Source organism: Chelmon rostratus, chromosome 12 (assembly GCF_017976325.1).
Source record: "Chelmon rostratus isolate fCheRos1 chromosome 12, fCheRos1.pri, whole genome shotgun sequence".
NCBI lineage: Eukaryota > Metazoa > Chordata > Actinopteri > Chaetodontiformes > Chaetodontidae > Chelmon > Chelmon rostratus.
The window spans coordinates 22,379,698-22,399,654 of NC_055669.1; the positions used below are offsets into that span (position 1 = coordinate 22,379,698).

Sequence of the window (19,957 nt, forward strand, 5' to 3'; positions counted from 1 at the left end):
ATGACATGAAACATTTTACCCTTTACTTTTCCGTTGCGTTCTTCATGTTTTGACCAGAAGAATGTCAGAAATAATGATTTATCCTCATCCTTCCTTCCAAATCCTGCACACTTCAGCGACTCTAAGATAAACCAACAATCGTGGTGCAGCACAGTGCAAGTTTGATCGTCAAATCGTGCTTGACCTGGCACCACCAACATTTTTTGCAGTGGTGGAAGTAGTATTCATATCCTTTAATACAGTAAAAGTACCAATTCCACAACTTAAAATACTCCATCCCAAGTAAAAGTCATGCATTAGCAGCTAAATGAACTTGAACATTAAAAAGTGATCTGACTCAGTTTGCATAATTGTCCCTTGTAGAGTGTTATATTATTATATTGTTGGATTCATGTTATGGAAACATTCACATGTAAACTGTATTTTGTTGTTGCATCAGGTTGAAGTGGAGCCAAGTTTAGCTTCTTTATGTCACTATTGGGAAGGTCATTCATTGACAGTTCATCATATTTTATGAGCCAGTCGTACAGTTTGAATGTAAAAGATTCATCTTCAAAGTAACTGTAGCTGTAGCACAAAAAGTACAATAATTTTATATAAAGTAGCACATAATGAAAATACTCAAGTTCAACAACCTCAAAATTGTGCTTCAGTACTTTACTTGTGACTTTCCACCATGATTTGTATCTTCAGGTCTCAGCTGTGTAAAATCCACTGAAAGTGTGAAACACACAGACAGACTGATGAGCGCCCTCTGCAGGCCAGAGTGTCGAACTGCACAGAGCTTCATTCAATAAAACCAGCTGATGTTTTCAACAGCTTTCAGACCAGGCCGGCACGAGGTTCACATCACAGGTTGGTAACACTATTTTCTGAGAAGTCTCAGTCCCAACATACAGTTCGACATTTGTCAGACTCACTTACATCTCACTTCGTGTCTATGATCGAGCGGTTTCAGCTTTCCTTCCTCTGTGAAACGTCTTTTCAACATGGACACATTCTGCAGCTTCACAGCTATTGCAATAAACAGTGACTTTCATGACGGTAAAATGCTGAAACTAACTTGAGCAGCGGAGAGTTGTCGATTGCTAATTGAAGAAGGTTAAAATCTACAAATTTTGAATGGAGTTTGGTTGCGTTAATATGCCGTTATTATCTTTTTCAGACTGAAGTATCTCATTTGTTCGGTTTGTATGGATAAAATATCTCCTGGAGACATGTGGCCACAGTGCTGTAGATCAAACTGCTCACAGGTCCATAGCTAATGTGTCACCTCTATCGAGTTCCTTGAGGGGAAAACAAACCGATCGTCATCACTTTGAGTTACCTGTAGAGGTGTTTTAACAGATCTACTTACATATACGTCACATCCTGGAAAATGAAACTGCTCGAGTCTGTATCAGCACAAAACTGTGAATCAGTTTGTGTTGGTAAATATTCATGTTTTTGTTTGTGTTTTACTTTAGTTCATTCGTCTCACTGGACCTTTAGTTTCTCTGTTTACTGACACATTGACGGCACAGATGAAACAAAATGCTTCAAATAGTGAAGCTCTGTATCAGATGCACTACAGTGTGAGGACTGACGCTGGTAGATTTAGTGTCTTCTGTGTCACATTGGCTGAAAAAGGTGACTGTCCTGTTTACTTTGTTCCAGTCAAAGGGTCCTCAGTTTGAGAAGAGATGTCCTCCCAGGTGAGACTGAGGCTGCTGCCGAGCGCCAGATGCTTGTTTGATGAGCACGTTCAGGTGAAGGTGGCCCTGCTGAGGTCGAGACAGGTGGTCACCGTGAGAGCCAGATCGACTGACGAGAAGGGGGTGGTGTTCAGCTCCTCGGCCACCTACAGGGCCGATGGGCGCGGGGAGATCGACCTGGACAGAGACCCCTCACTCGGTGGGAGCTATGTTGGGGTTGAACCCACTGGTCTGCTGTGGTCGATGAGGGCAGACAGACCACACAAAAGGTTTCAAAAAACCAATTCACTAAGCCCCCACGTGGTGAAGTTCTCTGTGCATGAGGAGGGAGGTGAGGGCAGGATGCTGGCAGAGGCGACCAATGAGAGGGTTCTGATGGGAGACGGAGTCAGACGGGTCCCCGTCAAAGAGGGAAACTTTCGGGGAGTCCTGTTTACTCCCCCAGGTCAGTGGTTTTGTTCTTTGTCATGCTTTAAATCATTCAGTCAGTAAATTTAGAGGATGATGCCGACATTATTTTATGGTCAGCAGTCACCAACCCTCTGAAGAGAACAATTAATTCATCTTCATCAGTAGTTTGCTGATCCACAGGCTGATAAATCTCACACCACAGGAAGTCACTGTCATCCAAACACACACCATCCCATTGGCAGACATATTTCCTGTATTCTTTCAATAAAATCACCATAAAGCCTGTACTTCATTCTGATACAACTCTGCAGCTTTAATCAATCGAAGGAAGCTTCACATCAGGCAGACTTCAGTGAGCATGCTCAGGCTCTGGGATCTGTGCTTAAATGTGTTTGATAATACACTTTTTTGTAGAGCACCTCAACAAGGATTGCAGCTCAGCGTGTTTTACAACAAAGAAATCACATGCACCAAGTGCTTCACATAAAAAAAAAACACATAGAAGGAACATTAAACAGGAAATAGTAGCAGCAGTGAATATTAAGTGTAAGAATACATTAACCATTCAGTAACAAATGCTAAAAAATATATATAAGTTTTATGAAATGCAGAGTTATTTATAATGAGCCTTTGGATCCAGGAGGAGGACCTTTCCCTGCTGTGTTGGATCTGTACACTTTCGGTGGAGGTCTGTCGGAGAAAAGGGCGTCTCTGCTGGCCAGTCGAGGATTTGTGGTTCTGACTGTAGCTCTGTATGGCCACGATGACATGCCGAAGAACATCAGAGAGGTCCATCTGGATTATTTTGAGGAGGCAATAGAGTTTTTGAGAAGACAAGATCAGGTGAGTTTATAATGAACACATTTGAGTCTTTTCATGATTTATTGTTTTTAATATTGGAAAGTTTAGTTTTGGGTCAGAACTGGCTTTTAAAAGGATTTCTGTTGATTAAGTTTGACTTGCTCGAGATCGATGGCACTCTTCTCTTGTGTGTTCAGCCACATAAATGACAGTTGCTAACTGTGAATGTAAAACCCAACAGTGTTTGTGCGTCATACAGCTTTTCTGGGAATGTCTCAAAAATATTAAGTCCAAAAACGACCTTTTACAGACACAAACATATGATGAAGAGCAATTCATGTTCATCTACACCAGATAAAATCTGTGTTGTGTAATTTTCTTTGTTTTTTCAGGTCGGCAATAATAGAGTTGGTGTGATATCACTGTCAAAAAGTGGAGATCTTGCTCTTTCAGTGGCTTCTTTCCTGCCAGGTGTTGGGGCCACAGTGTGGATCAATGGCTGCTGTTCCAACACATTACTCCCCCTCTACTACAAGAGGAGCCAAATCCTGCCTGCCTTAATGTTTGACGTGACTCAGATTATTCCCACTGAGTCAGGGGCCTTCATTGGCAATAATGTATTGCATAATCCATTAACAGAGGAGAACAAGGGCAGCCTTATCCCCATTGAACAAGCCAAGGGACGTTTCCTCTTTGTGGCCTCAGAGGACGACCTCAACTGGGACAGCAAGGCTTACATGGACGTGATGGTGGAGAGACTGAAGCGGCATGGGAAGGAGAACTTTGAGAGTGTGTGTTACCCTGGAGCAGGGCATTACCTGGAGCCACCTTATGGACCCTACTGCCCCTCCAGTTTCCATGGGATTGTGGGTAAACCAGTCCTGTGGGGGGGTGAGCCCAGATCCCATGCAGCAGCTGAAGTCCACATATGGATGAAGATCCAAGAGTTTTTCAGAACTCTCCTGAGCTGCGATGCTACACAGAATAAAGCCAAGTCATTGATACAATTACAGTCGTACAAACAACAGTGAAGAACGGCTAAAATCTCTGTCTGTGTTTGTTCGGACTGCTCAGTAATTATGGAAAATTACTTCAGATTTCTTTGTTTTTACAGTTACAAATCATGTCTGTGTCAAGTATAAAAATAGTGTTGGAGGTTTGGTGGTGGCAGTAGCGTGTGGAGATCTCGCTCTTCCAGTGGCTTCTTACCTGCCAGGTGTTGAGGCCACAGAGTTGCTTCATATGTTCATGCTTATGAATAAATTAATGACATGAAACATTTTACATTTGACATTTTAGAAAGGAATGGTATGATAGATACGACAGTGCAAAAAGCAGGGATACCAGGATTTGCGGGATGCTTAGAGCATACTAGCATGATTTGGCATCAGATTCAGACAGCTAAGAGGGAGAAAAGAGACTTGAATGTTGTATTTTTAGATCTGGCTAATGCGTTTGGGTCAGTGCCACATAACCTTATTTGGAGTTCCTTTGACTACTTTAAAGTGCCGGAGATAGTTGTTAACTTGGTGAAAGCATATTTCCAAGACATCAGACTGTGTGCAAGTATCGCAGAGCTCACAACAGGCTGGCAAAGATTGGAGGTTGGTATTATGGCAGGATGTACAGTGTCCCCGCTAGCTTTCACAATGGCTATGGAGGTAATTATTAGGGCTTCCAAGTGGGTCGTAGGTGGAGAGAGACGGCAGAATGGAATGCGTCTTCCACCAATTAGGGCTTATATGGATGATATGACACTGCTAACTTCAACAGTGCCATGTACAAGGAGGTTGTTAGATAAAGTCAATCAGAATCTCAAGTGGGCTAGTATGAAGATTAAGCCTAGTAAGTCAAGGAGTATTTCAATATACAGAGGGAAAGTAAGTGATAGAAAGTTTGCTATAGATGGTGAGGAAATCCCAACAATTAGGGAGAAAGCAGTTAAGAGTCTAGGACGGTGGTACAATGTGGACCTGAATGATGTTGAACAGGTTGTGCAATTTAGAAAGGATGTTGCAGAAGGGCTGGAGAGAATAGATAAATCAGGGCTCCCAGGAAAACTGAGGTTGTGGTGCTTGCAGTTTGGCTTGTATCCTAGGTTAATGTGGCCAATGTCAGTATATGAAGTCCCATTATCTGTAGCAGAGAGAATGGAAAGGCTAGTTAGCTCTTATATTAGAAAATGGTTGGGTGCTCCCAGGTGCTTAAGCAATGTAGCTTTGTATGGGAAAGGAATGCTTCAGCTGCCAGTATCCAGTCTAACAGAGGAGTTTAAATGCACTAAGGTTAGGACAGAACTTTTATTATCTGGGAGTAAGGACATGTTAGTTAGCAATGTGGTTCCGAATCCTTCTGGGGGGAGGAAATGGAACCCAAGGGCAGCAGTGCAGGAGGCAGAGGCAGCTCTTAGGCATGCAGAAATAGTAGGAAATGTTCAATTTGGCCGGGGAGGCTTGGGGCTTGGCCCAGGCAAACCAGTGTGGAATAAAGCAGGTCTAAAGGAGAAAAGAAAGCTTGTAGTGGAACAGGTGCGTAGGCAGGAGGAGTTGTTAAGAGGGGCAAAAGCAGTTGGTCAAGCCAAACAGGGACAATGGTTGAATTGGGAAGGTGTTGAGAAGAGGAAACTTAGTTGGAGGGACCTGTGGAATATGGAGGAAGGCCGTATTAAATTTCTGATAGGGGCGACATACGATGTGTTGCCAACCCCGCAGAACCTAAGTCTCTGGGTACAGGGCGATCAATCGTGCCCACTCTGCTCAGGTACAGCAAGTTTAAAGCACATTTTGTCAGGTTGTAGAATTAGCTTATCACAAGGCCGGTATACATGGCGGCATAATCAGGTGCTGAGAAGCTTAGCCGCAGGCATTGAGGAGAGAAGGAAGCAGGTGAATTCTGGAAGTTCTAGAAAGGAGAGGTTAGATGTGCAGTTTGTTCGAGAGGGGGAGAAAAATAAAGCTGCTAAGTCAGGGAGAAAGCAGGGAGGTGGCTGCCTGGTAGGGGCTGATGATTGGCAAATGCAGGTCGACTTGGGAGGACAGCTAGTTGTGCCCCAGGAAATAGTTTATAGTAATCTGAGGCCAGACATTGTCTTATGGTCCATGAGTAAAAAGACTGTGTATTTTATTGAGTTAACAGTCCCTTGGGAAAATTCAGTGGAGGCAGCTTATGAAAGGAAGAAGACTAAGTATGCAGATTTAAAGACAGAATCTGAGCAGAGGGGATGGAAGACCAGGGTCTGTCCGGTTGAAGTGGGGTGTAGAGGTTTTGTTGCAGGGTCAGCTGTTTCACTGTTGAGGGAGCTGGGAGTGCATGGGCAAAATTTAAGAAAGACAGTGAGGGAGATGTCAGATGAGGCTGCTAGGTCTAGTCAGTGGATATGGATCAGGAGAAATAATAGTAGTTGGGGGGTGAAATAGGGACAGTGGGGGGGCAGGCAGAGGACATGCATGCCTAACCCGGCAAGAGAAGAGGTTAAAGTCTGAACAAGACACCTCTCCTCTGCTCTGCTTTCCCCGCCCCATCTTCTCGCTCTGCCAATAGGAAGAGAACCAGGAAGTTTAGATAAGGTGGGGGGTGTGGCCAGCTAGAGTCTCTCTTTGGGACCATGCGGCCTGTTCAGGTGAGTTTGCGTGGTAAGACACAGAGTTGGCTTGTTTTTTGATCTTTTTGGTTGTTTTCCTGTTTTGTCTGCTTCTTGAAGGAAATGTTAGGGTTTGTTTTCCTGCTCTGTTTGCTTTTTGAAGGAAATGGTAGGGTTTGCTGCTTCTTGAAGGAAATGTTAGAAGAGGCTGTTAAATCTAGTCTGTGGTTTAGGCCTCCACCTTCAGCACCTTCTAAATTTTCCACCCCCTACCCGAACAAGGGTCTGTATCCAATCCCTACTTTCATCTTTTGACTCTACCTCTTTATTTTCTATCCCCTACCCGAACCAGGGTTTGTATTCCCACCCCGCTTTTTTCTTGGTGCAGTTGGTGAGAGGCAGGGGTAGATGATGGTAGTGTGGCAATCGGCAGTTACATGTGGCATCTAGGCCTGTGGTAGCATTGTAGCAGCTAACAATAGCTAAAGCGGTGAGAGTATGATAGTATCTTAGCAGTTAGTATTGGTAGCTAGCAATTAACATTAACAGTATAGGTGAATCTAGCGTTATTGTCTTCTTCTGTTCCTCTTAGCAGGTAGCGGTTAGCACATAACATTAGCTAAATGGTAGCATCGGAACTGTATTGTCTTCTTCTGTTCTTCCTAGCGGTTAGCAGTAGCATTAGCAATAGTTAAATGGTAGCATCGGTACTGGCCACTACCTGGAGCATCTCTGGGTCAGTTGAACGTGGCGGTGCTGTTTGGATTGTGTAGGAGCAGTGTGAACTGGCACTAGGGGGGGTGACTCTGGGACGCCGGAGTTCACTGCCTAACCTCCTGGAGGTGTAGTGGGACTAAGTAGGCGAAACACTGTTGAAGGGAGGTTTCCACCTGATGACCCCCAGAGACGTGTTAGGAATCACTGCTCTTTGGCAGGTATAGAGGCAGATTAGAGCTCCAAGGTTCTTCACTGAGAATGAATCCTCTTTTTGAGCACAAGTATCTTGTGTTTAAATTAACTCACAACTAGCTTGGCTAGTGACTGTTGTGAATAGAGCAGCTGACAACATGGGAAAGACCATGTGACTGCTTGGAAAGACAGCTGACAGGAGGGAAAAGACCCCACAGGTGCTGGTATGGGCTAGCAACCCATGGCAGCAGTGGCAAGCCTTAACCTTGCTACAACCAGACTTAGCTACAACCAATATAAGGAAAATACCCCAAGAGTCAGCGAGAGCAGGGGTGGAAGATGACTCACAGGTGGATTGCATGGTAACGAACAGGATAACGGATATGACTATGCCTTGGATACATGACTCAGTGAGGGATGGGGGCACGGACCCATCTCTTAGGGCCAGAGGTAGCAGTACTCAGGTGACAGGGAAGGCAACTAAGGAGAGCAAAAGTTGTGCAGCAGAGGATAAGAAGCTTCAAGTTTGCCCATGTGGCTGGCAGAAAATAACATCAATCCGAGGCCTTAGAACTCATCAGGGAAGGAGGAAGTGTTTAGCGGTGGAAGGGCAGAGTGGCCGCATCGACCAGTATTTCTTGAGAAGTCAGTCGAATCAGTCGGATGAAGTCCAGCGACAGGTAGAAAACCACAGTTCGCAGGATATCAGTAACACTATCCCTGGAGAGGAGGAGGTACGGAGAGGGGATGCAGTTGGTGTTGAGGGCAACAGGCCAGCCAAGGAGAGAAGCATGGAGCAGAAAGCTAGAGTTAAGTGGCCGAGGGCTAATGATAGCAAAGAGTGGGAGGCAGTTGATAGAGATTTATCAGTCATATTAAGCAGGCTTAGAGGAGATGTAGTGGAGAAATTGGATAAAATTGGAGATGTGATCTACTCCTATGGTCGAGAGAGATTTGGGGTGCTTGTCAAAAGGAAAGGCGAGAGGGTGCAGGTCGGCAAGTCTAGGCGGCAAAGAGAAATAGAGAAGTTAGTAAAGGAAAGGAGGCAGTTAAGAAAGCAGTGGAGGAAGGCGACAGAAGAAGAAAGGGAGGGAATTAAGGTGTTGCAGGAGGAACTGAGAAGCAGGTTAGCAGTACTCAGAAGGGCAGAACACCTTAGGGAGAAGAGAAAGAAGAAGGAACGTGCAAGGTCAGCATTTTTTAGGAACCCCTTTAATTTTGTGAAAGGCTTGTTTAATCAAGAAAAAGGAGGGCAACTTAAGGCAACGAAATCAGAGATTGAACAGTATTTGAAGTCGACGTATTCAGATTCAAAGGAGAATAGGAACATAGGTCTTCCACCTGACATGCCACCATTAGGGGAAGTGGAGCAGGAGATGGATGTGAGCCCACCTAGGTGGAGAGAAGTGGTGGAGGTGGTTAGGCGTGCAAAGGCTTCTTCGGCCCCAGGGCCTAATGGAGTCCCCTACCGTGTCTATAAGAGTGCACCTGGCATCTTAAGGACACTATGGAGATACCTGAGAATAGTTTGGGAGAAACAAAGTATTCCAAGAGCATGGCGCAGGGCAGGAGGTGTCTTCATCCCTAAGGAGAAGGAGTCATCGGACCTTAGCCAATTTCGGATGATTTCTCTCCTAAATGTTGAGGGAAAGATTTTCTTTAGTATCGTAGCACAGAGGCTGGCTAAATACTTAGAAAGGAATGGTATGATAGATACGACAGTGCAAAAAGCAGGGATACCAGGATTTGCGGGATGCTTAGAGCATACTAGCATGATTTGGCATCAGATTCAGACAGCTAAGAGGGAGAAAAGAGACTTGAATGTTGTATTTTTAGATCTGGCTAATGCGTTTGGGTCAGTGCCACATAACCTTATTTGGAGTTCCTTTGACTACTTTAAAGTGCCGGAGATAGTTGTTAACTTGGTGAAAGCATATTTCCAAGACATCAGACTGTGTGCAAGTATCGCAGAGCTCACAACAGGCTGGCAAAGATTGGAGGTTGGTATTATGGCAGGATGTACAGTGTCCCCGCTAGCTTTCACAATGGCTATGGAGGTAATTATTAGGGCTTCCAAGTGGGTCGTAGGTGGAGAGAGACGGCAGAATGGAATGCGTCTTCCACCAATTAGGGCTTATATGGATGATATGACACTGCTAACTTCAACAGTGCCATGTACAAGGAGGTTGTTAGATAAAGTCAATCAGAATCTCAAGTGGGCTAGTATGAAGATTAAGCCTAGTAAGTCAAGGAGTATTTCAATATACAGAGGGAAAGTAAGTGATAGAAAGTTTGCTATAGATGGTGAGGAAATCCCAACAATTAGGGAGAAAGCAGTTAAGAGTCTAGGACGGTGGTACAATGTGGACCTGAATGATGTTGAACAGGTTGTGCAATTTAGAAAGGATGTTGCAGAAGGGCTGGAGAGAATAGATAAATCAGGGCTCCCAGGAAAACTGAGGTTGTGGTGCTTGCAGTTTGGCTTGTATCCTAGGTTAATGTGGCCAATGTCAGTATATGAAGTCCCATTATCTGTAGCAGAGAGAATGGAAAGGCTAGTTAGCTCTTATATTAGAAAATGGTTGGGTGCTCCCAGGTGCTTAAGCAATGTAGCTTTGTATGGGAAAGGAATGCTTCAGCTGCCAGTATCCAGTCTAACAGAGGAGTTTAAATGCACTAAGGTTAGGACAGAACTTTTATTATCTGGGAGTAAGGACATGTTAGTTAGCAATGTGGTTCCGAATCCTTCTGGGGGGAGGAAATGGAACCCAAGGGCAGCAGTGCAGGAGGCAGAGGCAGCTCTTAGGCATGCAGAAATAGTAGGAAATGTTCAATTTGGCCGGGGAGGCTTGGGGCTTGGCCCAGGCAAACCAGTGTGGAATAAAGCAGGTCTAAAGGAGAAAAGAAAGCTTGTAGTGGAACAGGTGCGTAGGCAGGAGGAGTTGTTAAGAGGGGCAAAAGCAGTTGGTCAAGCCAAACAGGGACAATGGTTGAATTGGGAAGGTGTTGAGAAGAGGAAACTTAGTTGGAGGGACCTGTGGAATATGGAGGAAGGCCGTATTAAATTTCTGATAGGGGCGACATACGATGTGTTGCCAACCCCGCAGAACCTAAGTCTCTGGGTACAGGGCGATCAATCGTGCCCACTCTGCTCAGGTACAGCAAGTTTAAAGCACATTTTGTCAGGTTGTAGAATTAGCTTATCACAAGGCCGGTATACATGGCGGCATAATCAGGTGCTGAGAAGCTTAGCCGCAGGCATTGAGGAGAGAAGGAAGCAGGTGAATTCTGGAAGTTCTAGAAAGGAGAGGTTAGATGTGCAGTTTGTTCGAGAGGGGGAGAAAAATAAAGCTGCTAAGTCAGGGAGAAAGCAGGGAGGTGGCTGCCTGGTAGGGGCTGATGATTGGCAAATGCAGGTCGACTTGGGAGGACAGCTAGTTGTGCCCCAGGAAATAGTTTATAGTAATCTGAGGCCAGACATTGTCTTATGGTCCATGAGTAAAAAGACTGTGTATTTTATTGAGTTAACAGTCCCTTGGGAAAATTCAGTGGAGGCAGCTTATGAAAGGAAGAAGACTAAGTATGCAGATTTAAAGACAGAATCTGAGCAGAGGGGATGGAAGACCAGGGTCTGTCCGGTTGAAGTGGGGTGTAGAGGTTTTGTTGCAGGGTCAGCTGTTTCACTGTTGAGGGAGCTGGGAGTGCATGGGCAAAATTTAAGAAAGACAGTGAGGGAGATGTCAGATGAGGCTGCTAGGTCTAGTCAGTGGATATGGATCAGGAGAAATAATAGTAGTTGGGGGGTGAAATAGGGACAGTGGGGGGGCAGGCAGAGGACATGCATGCCTAACCCGGCAAGAGAAGAGGTTAAAGTCTGAACAAGACACCTCTCCTCTGCTCTGCTTTCCCCGCCCCATCTTCTCGCTCTGCCAATAGGAAGAGAACCAGGAAGTTTAGATAAGGTGGGGGGTGTGGCCAGCTAGAGTCTCTCTTTGGGACCATGCGGCCTGTTCAGGTGAGTTTGCGTGGTAAGACACAGAGTTGGCTTGTTTTTTGATCTTTTTGGTTGTTTTCCTGTTTTGTCTGCTTCTTGAAGGAAATGTTAGGGTTTGTTTTCCTGCTCTGTTTGCTTTTTGAAGGAAATGGTAGGGTTTGCTGCTTCTTGAAGGAAATGTTAGAAGAGGCTGTTAAATCTAGTCTGTGGTTTAGGCCTCCACCTTCAGCACCTTCTAAATTTTCCACCCCCTACCCGAACAAGGGTCTGTATCCAATCCCTACTTTCATCTTTTGACTCTACCTCTTTATTTTCTATCCCCTACCCGAACCAGGGTTTGTATTCCCACCCCGCTTTTTTCTTGGTGCAGTTGGTGAGAGGCAGGGGTAGATGATGGTAGTGTGGCAATCGGCAGTTACATGTGGCATCTAGGCCTGTGGTAGCATTGTAGCAGCTAACAATAGCTAAAGCGGTGAGAGTATGATAGTATCTTAGCAGTTAGTATTGGTAGCTAGCAATTAACATTAACAGTATAGGTGAATCTAGCGTTATTGTCTTCTTCTGTTCCTCTTAGCAGGTAGCGGTTAGCACATAACATTAGCTAAATGGTAGCATCGGAACTGTATTGTCTTCTTCTGTTCTTCCTAGCGGTTAGCAGTAGCATTAGCAATAGTTAAATGGTAGCATCGGTACTGGCCACTACCTGGAGCATCTCTGGGTCAGTTGAACGTGGCGGTGCTGTTTGGATTGTGTAGGAGCAGTGTGAACTGGCACTAGGGGGGGTGACTCTGGGACGCCGGAGTTCACTGCCTAACCTCCTGGAGGTGTAGTGGGACTAAGTAGGCGAAACACTGTTGAAGGGAGGTTTCCACCTGATGACCCCCAGAGACGTGTTAGGAATCACTGCTCTTTGGCAGGTATAGAGGCAGATTAGAGCTCCAAGGTTCTTCACTGAGAATGAATCCTCTTTTTGAGCACAAGTATCTTGTGTTTAAATTAACTACCCTTTACTTTTCTGTTGCGTTCTTCATGTTTTGACCAGAAGAATGTCAGAAATAATGATTTATCCTCATCCTTCCTTCCAAATCCTGCACTCTTCAGCGACTCTAAGATAAACCAACAACCATGGTGCAGTACAGTGCAAGTTTGATCGTCAAATCTTGCTAGACCTGGCACCACCAACATTTTTTGCAGTGGTGGAAGTAGTATTCATATCCTTTAATACAGTAAAAGTACCAATTCCACAACTTAAAATACTCCATCCCAAGTAAAAGTCATGCATTAGCAGCTAAATGAACTTGAACATTAAAAAGTGATCTGACTCAGTTTGCATAATTGTCCCTTGTAGAGTGTTATATTATTATATTGTTGTATTCATGTTATAGAAACATTAACATGTAAGCTGTATTTTGTTGTTGCATCAGGTTGAAGTGGAGCCAAGTTTAGCTTCTTTATGACACTATTGGGAAGTTCATTCATTGACAGTTCGTCATCTTTTTGAGCCAGTCGTACAGTTTGAATGTAAAAGATTCATCTTCCAAGTAACTGTAGCTGTAGCATAAAAAGTACAATAATTCCATGTTAAGTAGCCATAATGAAAATACTCAAGTTCAAACTGTCTTTTATGTCAAATCCTGTTTCTTAATAGAGGCTCAAAACAAGTCTTCGACCTCAAGACTGGCCTTAAGTACGATACTTGAGTAAATGAATGTACTTCGTTACTTTCCACCGCTGATTTGTAGCTTCAGGTCTCAGCTGTGTGAAAGCCGCGTTTGAATGACAGAACAAGAGTTCATTGCACTTCGTGTCCTGTGATCAAGCGGTTTCAGCTTTTTGTTTCTTTTTAACATGGACCCATTCTTCAGCTTCACACTTCTGACCTCCATCACATTAACATGCTGAACAAACTAACATTGGAAAGCTGTCGCCTGCTTTTTAAAAAGTTGCCAAATTCTGAATTGAATTTGGTGCGCTGGTCACACAGCAGCTGCAGGCTCAGTCTCAACGTTGAATATGCAGTTTTTACAGTTTGCAGACTTCATTCTCTAATATTTGTTCAATTTTTGTGCATGAACAAAATGTTCTGCAGCTCCTCCATATGAGATTGTCATATTGAAATCAATATTCATCATTTTGAATTGCAATGTGAAACTGTAGGCTATTTTATTACTTGCTAATGAAGTTCAGTTTAAATTGGCAACTTCTGAATTAAATTTGTTCTTGCAGGTTTTTATGTACAGGTCACACAGGAGCAGTAAGCTCTGTTTCAACATTGAAAAGTATCTCATGTATCTCATTTTATGACATCTGACATCATTAGTATACGATTAACAAGTTGAACTGACTATTAATGTGTAACCTCTATGGAGTTCCTTCAAGGAAAAAAAAACAGCTGCTTGATCGTAATCATAACTGCAGATTTTGTCAAAGTCAGAATTTCTTCATATCCAGATGAATGACATTTTCTCGTTCTGTTGTCAGATAATTTTGCTTATTTCCCACATTTATGGGACGAAGGGGCAGATGGTGGATCCGCAGTAGAGCAGACAGCTGCAGGGAGAGGAGAAATAGGGTTAGTTGCAGGACAGCAAATGTAAAGGAGGAAAAGGCTGGAAACAGATGGACTGAGCTGCAGCTACAGTTTGTCAGGGTGGAAGTGGCAGAGCTGAAGCCTTATAGGAGACTTGATTTCAGGATGGGACGCAGCAGGAGAAGAGAGAAAGAGGAAGAGAAAACACAATGAAACACAGGAAATAAAGCTGTAGCAAATCAGCTGTGACAGGTGTTAACTGAAGTACATTCTTCAGTCAGTGCATATTCAGAAATATTTTAAATTACCCTCCAAAAGGTGAGATTTTGTTGCACAGTAGAGTCTGTATCAGCACAAAACTATGGATTAACATATGTATTAATATATATTTTATATATAGTTTGTGTTTGTTTTGGCAAATATTTGGTGCTTAGTTCGTTTTATTTAATTTGTATCACTGGACTTTTAATTTCTCTGTTTCCTGACACAGTGAGGGCACAGATGAAACAAAATACTTCAAATAGTGAAGGTGAAACACAGTTCACTTAACCCCTCCACAATTCAATTCAATTCAATCCAATTCAATTCAATTTTATTTATGTAGCGCCAAATCACAACTGACGTTATCTCAGGATGCTTTCCATACAGATCAATGCATACAGATGGAGAGGGAGAGAAGAACAAGGGGTTTTGTGCGTCATTGGAAGCCCCCGGCAGCCCAACCCTATGGCAGCACAGCTAGGGGCCGGTCCAAGGCAAGCCTGAGCCAGCCCTAAGTGTAAGCTTTATCAAAAAGGAAAATTTTAAGCCTGCTCTTGAATGTTGAGAGGGTGTCTGCCTCCCGGACAACGACTGGAAGATGGTTCTACAGGAGAGGAGCTCGGTAGCTAAAGGTTCTGGCTCCCATTCTGTTTTTAGAGACTTTTGGAACCAGTAAGCCTACTTTCTGGGATTGCAGTGTTCTACTGGGGTAATAGGGTACTATGAGCTCTTTTAGGTAAGATGGTGCCTGACCATTTAATATTTTGTAGGTAATGAGAAGGATTTTAAATTCTATTCTGGATTATACAGGGAGCCAGTGCAGAGCGGCTAATATCTAATAGAGCGGCTGTTTTTATCAAAACATGAGCCACAGCATTCTGGATTAGCTGGAGAGTATTTCGCAATGGATTTGGACAGCCTGGTAGTAAGGAATTGCAATAATCCAGCATGGAAAGAACCAATGCTTGGACTAGTTTTTCTGCATTGTTTTGAGACAGGAGGTGCCTGATTTTTACAATGTTACATAGGTGGAAAAAGGCAGTCCTTGAAATTTGTTTTTTTTTTTCGTAGAAGTTCAATAACATATCCTGATCAAAGATGACTCCCAAATTCCTTACATTGGTACTGGAGGCCAGCGCTATGCCATCCATAGTTGCGATCTCAACAGAGAGTGAGTTTCAAAGGTGTTTAGGCCCAAATACTCTAACTTCTGGTTAAAGTACAGGACGCTGTGGAACTCTGTGACCTCCTCTAGTGTACACAGAGGAGTCATCATTAACCTGTACAAACTGAATTCGTTCTGAAAAGTAGGATTTAAAACAGATAATGCAGTTCCCTGAATGCTAATAGAGTGTTCCAGTCTCTGTCACGAGATACCTTGACACCTTTTCAAAAGCAGCACTAAGATCTCGTAAGACGAGTACAGAGAGTCCTTTGTCTGATGCAAGTAGAAGGTCGTTTGCGACCAATGCTGTCTCTGTGTTATGATGCACTCTAAATCCTGACTGGAAATTCTCAAACAAACTATTAAGTAGAAAGTCACACAACTGACTAGCAACTGATTTCTCAAGGATTTTAGAGAGAAAGGCTAGGTTAGAGATAGGTCTATAGTTGGCTGAAATGTCCGGATCAAGAGTCGGCTTTTTAAGAAGAGGTTTTATCACAGCTACTTTAAAGGACTGTGGTACGTAATCTTTTAACAGAGACAGGTTGATGTTGTATAATAATGAAGAACCAACTAAGGGTAAAACATCTTTAAACAGCTGGTCGGGACGGGATCTAAGATACAGGTTGATGATTTTGATGAGGAAATTGTTGAGATAAGTTGGTGAAGCTCGGCAGGAGAAAAACTGTCTAAAAATCTGACAGGTTGGACACTAGGCTACTTCGATGGTTTCTGTATTTCAAGATAAATCAGTACCCACTGAAGTTAGTCGTGCTAAATTCTAATCGTGAGATTTGGTCATTAAAGAAGCTTATGAAGTCAACTGAGGCACATGGTTCAATGGGGTTATGACTGTCTGTCAGCCTGGCTACAGTGCTGAAGAGAAACCTGGGATTGTTCTTATTTCCTCGATCAGTGAAGAGCAACAGGCTGCTCTGTCACTTCAGAGGGCCTCCCTGTATGTTTTCAGACTGTCCTGCCAGGCGAGACGAAAGCAACACGACGAACACTTGCTAAATCGGGGTTAACGGTTTCACATACTGTAATAATCAGAACAATAATAATTAAGTTGATTTATAGAGCACAATTCATGCAAAAAATGCAACAGTGCTTAACATGAAAGCAACTATTCATAACACGAGTGATAAAACAATGAAAACTGTCAGGAAGGTGTGGATTTAAGGGGGAACGATGGGTTGAACCTAGATGCAGACACAGGGTGTAGATTCGAAATAAACTAATTTATTTAACACAATGAAAACACAATTCCACAACTTAAAAATACTCCATCATGAGTAAAAGTCATGCATTCAGATATTTAGGTACAGATATATTAGCAGTTAAATGAACTTGAAGAATAAAAAGTGATATTACACAGTTTGCTTAATGTCCCCCTTTGCATAGTATTATGTTTATATTATTAGATTGTTTGATTCATATTATAGAAACACTAACATGTAAGCTGTATTTTGTTGCATCAGGTAGAAGGGGGGGCAAGTTTAGCTTCTTTATGTCACCATTGAGAAGCACTCTGTGCTTCAGAACTATACTTGTTACTTTCCACCATGATTTGTATCTTCAGGTCTCAGCTGTGTAAAATCACTGAAAGTGTGAAACACAGACAGACTGATGAGCGCCCTCTGCAGGCTAGAGTTTCAAACTGCACAGAACCTCATCCAATAAAACCAGCTGATGTTTTCAACAGTTTTCAAACCAGGACGGCACTCGCCAGTTGATGATCACTGCACTACAGTGTGAGGACTGACGCTGGTAGATTTAGTGTCTTCTGTGTCACACTGGATGAAAAAGGTGACTGTCCTGTTTACTTTGTTCCAGTCAAAGGGTCCTCAGTTTGAGAAGAGATGTCCTCCCAAGTGAGACTGAGGCTGCTGCCGAGCGCCAGATGCTTGTTTGATGAGCCCGTTCAGGTGAAGGTGGCCGGGCTGAGGTCGAGACAGGCGGTCACCATGAGAGCCAGATCGACTGACGAGAAGGGGGTGGTGTTCAGCTCCTCGGTCACCTACAGGGCCGATGGGAGCGGGGAGATCGACCTGGACAGAGACCCCTCACTTGGTGGGAGCTATGTTGGAGTTGAACCTACAGGTCTGCTGTGGTCGATGAGGGCAGACAGACCACACAAAAGGTTTCAAAAAAACAATTCACTAAACCCCCACGTGGGGAAGTTCTCTGTGCACGAGGATGAAGGTGAGGGCAGGATGCTGGCAGAGGCGACCAATGAGAGGGTTCTGATGGGAGACGGAGTCGGACGGGTCCCCGTCAAAGAGGGGAACATTCGGGGAGTCCTGTTTACTCCCACAGGTAGGTGGTTTTGTCTTTGTTTTGTTTTAAATCATTCAGTCAGTAAATTTAGAGGATGATGCTGACATTATTTTATGGTCAGCAGTCACCAACCCTCTGAAGAGAACAATTAATTCATCTTCATCAGCAGTTTACTGATCCACAGTCTGATAAATCTCACAGCACAGAAAATCACTGTCATCCAAAAACACATCAGCCCATTGGCAGACATATTTCCTGTATTCTTTCAAGAAATAACCATGAAGCCTGTAGTTCATTCTGATACAACTCTGCAGCTTTAATCAATTGAAGAAAGCTTCACATCAGGCAGACTTCAGTGAGCATGCTCAGGCTCTGGGATCTGCGCTTACACGTGTTTGGGATTATTATTATTATTATTATTATTATTATTATTATTATTATTATTACTACTACTACTACTACTACTAATAATAATTATTATTATCATTATTGTCAATTAATTATTATTATTATTATTATTATTATTATTATTATTATTATTATTATTATTATTATTATTATTATTATTATTATTAATACCCATAATCATAATCGTATTAATAATACGCGTAATAATCATAATAATAACAATAAACTTTATTTATAGAGCACCTCATATACAAGGTTTGCAGCTTAACGTGTTTTACAACAAAGAAATCACATGCAACAAGTGCTTCACATAAAAAACACATCGAAGGAACATAAAACAGGAAATAGTAGAAGCAGCGGTGCAAATTAAGTGTATGAATACATGAACCATTTAGTAAAAAATGCTAAAAAATATATATAAGTTTTATGAAATGCAGAGTTATTTATAATGAGCCTTTGGATCCAGGAAGAGGACCTTTCCCTGCTGTGTTGGATCTGTACACTTTGGGTGGAAGTCCGTCGGAGAAAAGGGCGTCTCTGCTGGCCAGTCGAGGATTTGTGGTTCTGACTGTAGCTCTGTATGGCCACGATGACATGCCGAAGAACATCAGAGAAGTCCATCTGGATTATTTTGAGGAGGCAATAGAGTTTTTAAGAAGACAAGATCAGGTGAGTTTATAATGAACACATTTGAGTCTTTTCATGATTTATTGTTTTTATTATTGGAAAGTTTAGTTTTGGGTCAGAACTGGCTTTTAAAAGGATTTCTGTTGATTAAGTTTGACTTGCTCTAGATCGATGGCACTCTTCTCTTGTGTGTTCAGCCACATAAATGACAGTTGCTAACTGTGAATGCAACCCAACAGTTTTTGTGCATCGTACAGCTTTTCTGGGAATGTGTCAAAAATATTCACAGTCCAAAAATGACCTTTTACAGACACAAACATATGATGAAGAGCAATTCATGTTCATCTACACCAGATAAAATCTGTGCTGTGTAATTTTCTTTGTTTTTTTTCAGGTCGGCAATAATAGAGTTGGTGTGATATCACTGTCAAAAAGTGCAGATCTTGCCCTTTCAGTGGCTTCTTACCTGCCAGGTGTTGGGGCCACAGTGTGGATCAATGGCTGCTGTTCCAACACAGCACTCCCCCTCTACTACAAGAGGAGCCAAATCCTGCCTGCCTTAATGTTTGACTTGACTAAGATTATTCCCACTGAGTCAGGGGCCTTCATTGGCAATAATGTTTTGCATAATCCACTGACAGAGGAGAACAAGGGCAGCCTTATCCCCATTGAACAAGCCAAGGGACGTTTCCTCTTTGTGGCCTCAGAGGACGACCTCAACTGGGACAGCAAGGCTTACATGGACGTGATGGTGGAGAGACTGAAGCGGCATGGGAAGGAGAACTTTGAGAGTGTGTGTTACCCTGGAGCAGGGCATTACTTGGAGCCACCTTATGGACCCTACTGCCCCTCCAGTTTGCATGGGATTGTGGGTAAACTAGTCCTGTGGGGGGGTGAGCCCAGATCCCATGCAGCAGCTGAAGTCCACATGTGGAAGAAGATCCAAGAGTTTTTCAGAACTCACCTGAGCTGCGATGCTACACAGAATAAAGCCAAGTTATAGATACGATTACGGTCGTACAAACAACAGTGAAGAATGGCTAAAATCTCTGTCTGTATTTGTTCGGACTGCTCAGTAATTATGGAAAATTACTTCAGATTTCTTTGTTTTTACAGTTACAAATCATGTTTTTGTCAAGTATAAAGTGTTGGAGGTTTCAAAGGCAACTATGCAGCCATGATTGTTACGGCCTGGGTTCTAAGCTGGACCCAAAAAGGCAGGAGACGTCAAGGCAGTTAAACAATGTCTTTATTGTCTCACAAAATCAAACAAGAAAGAAATCCCTGCAGGCTGCAG

General features: G+C 43.2%; 2 protein-coding genes across 2 annotated transcripts; both read left to right on the forward strand.

The window, feature by feature from the left end:
• The first annotated feature begins 1,682 nt into the window (after positions 1-1,682).
• LOC121614923 (acyl-coenzyme A thioesterase 5-like) lies at positions 1,683-3,937 on the forward strand. Its single transcript, XM_041949021.1, has 3 exons — positions 1,683-2,139; positions 2,746-2,948; positions 3,299-3,937. The coding sequence occupies exons 1-3, from the start codon at positions 1,683-1,685 to the stop codon at positions 3,935-3,937; spliced, it is 1,299 nt and encodes a 432-aa protein (XP_041804955.1).
• Positions 3,938-17,207: 13,270 nt separating this feature from the next.
• On the forward strand, positions 17,208-19,663 carry LOC121615574 (acyl-coenzyme A thioesterase 5-like). Its single transcript, XM_041949954.1, has 3 exons — positions 17,208-17,664; positions 18,500-18,702; positions 19,055-19,663. Exons 1-3 carry the CDS (start codon positions 17,208-17,210, stop codon positions 19,661-19,663), a joined length of 1,269 nt encoding a protein of 422 aa, XP_041805888.1.
• The last annotated feature ends 294 nt before the right edge of the window (positions 19,664-19,957 follow it).

What these genes read in the sequence shown, in the direction of transcription:
- LOC121614923 (XM_041949021.1), top strand. Translation starts at nt 1,683, where the DNA reads ATGTCCTCCCAGGTGAGACTGAGGCTGCTGCCGAGCGCCAGATGCTTG. An exon ending in AGTCCTGTTTACTCCCCCAG is followed by an intron (nt 2,140 to 2,745) that starts GTCAGTGGTTTT and finishes CTTTGGATCCAG; the next exon opens with GAGGAGGACCTTTCCCTGCT. An exon ending in TTTTGAGAAGACAAGATCAG is followed by an intron (nt 2,949 to 3,298) that starts GTGAGTTTATAA and finishes TTGTTTTTTCAG; the next exon opens with GTCGGCAATAATAGAGTTGG.
- LOC121615574 (XM_041949954.1), top strand. Translation starts at nt 17,208, where the DNA reads ATGTCCTCCCAAGTGAGACTGAGGCTGCTGCCGAGCGCCAGATGCTTG. An exon ending in AGTCCTGTTTACTCCCACAG is followed by an intron (nt 17,665 to 18,499) that starts GTAGGTGGTTTT and finishes CTTTGGATCCAG; the next exon opens with GAAGAGGACCTTTCCCTGCT. An exon ending in TTTTAAGAAGACAAGATCAG is followed by an intron (nt 18,703 to 19,054) that starts GTGAGTTTATAA and finishes GTTTTTTTTCAG; the next exon opens with GTCGGCAATAATAGAGTTGG.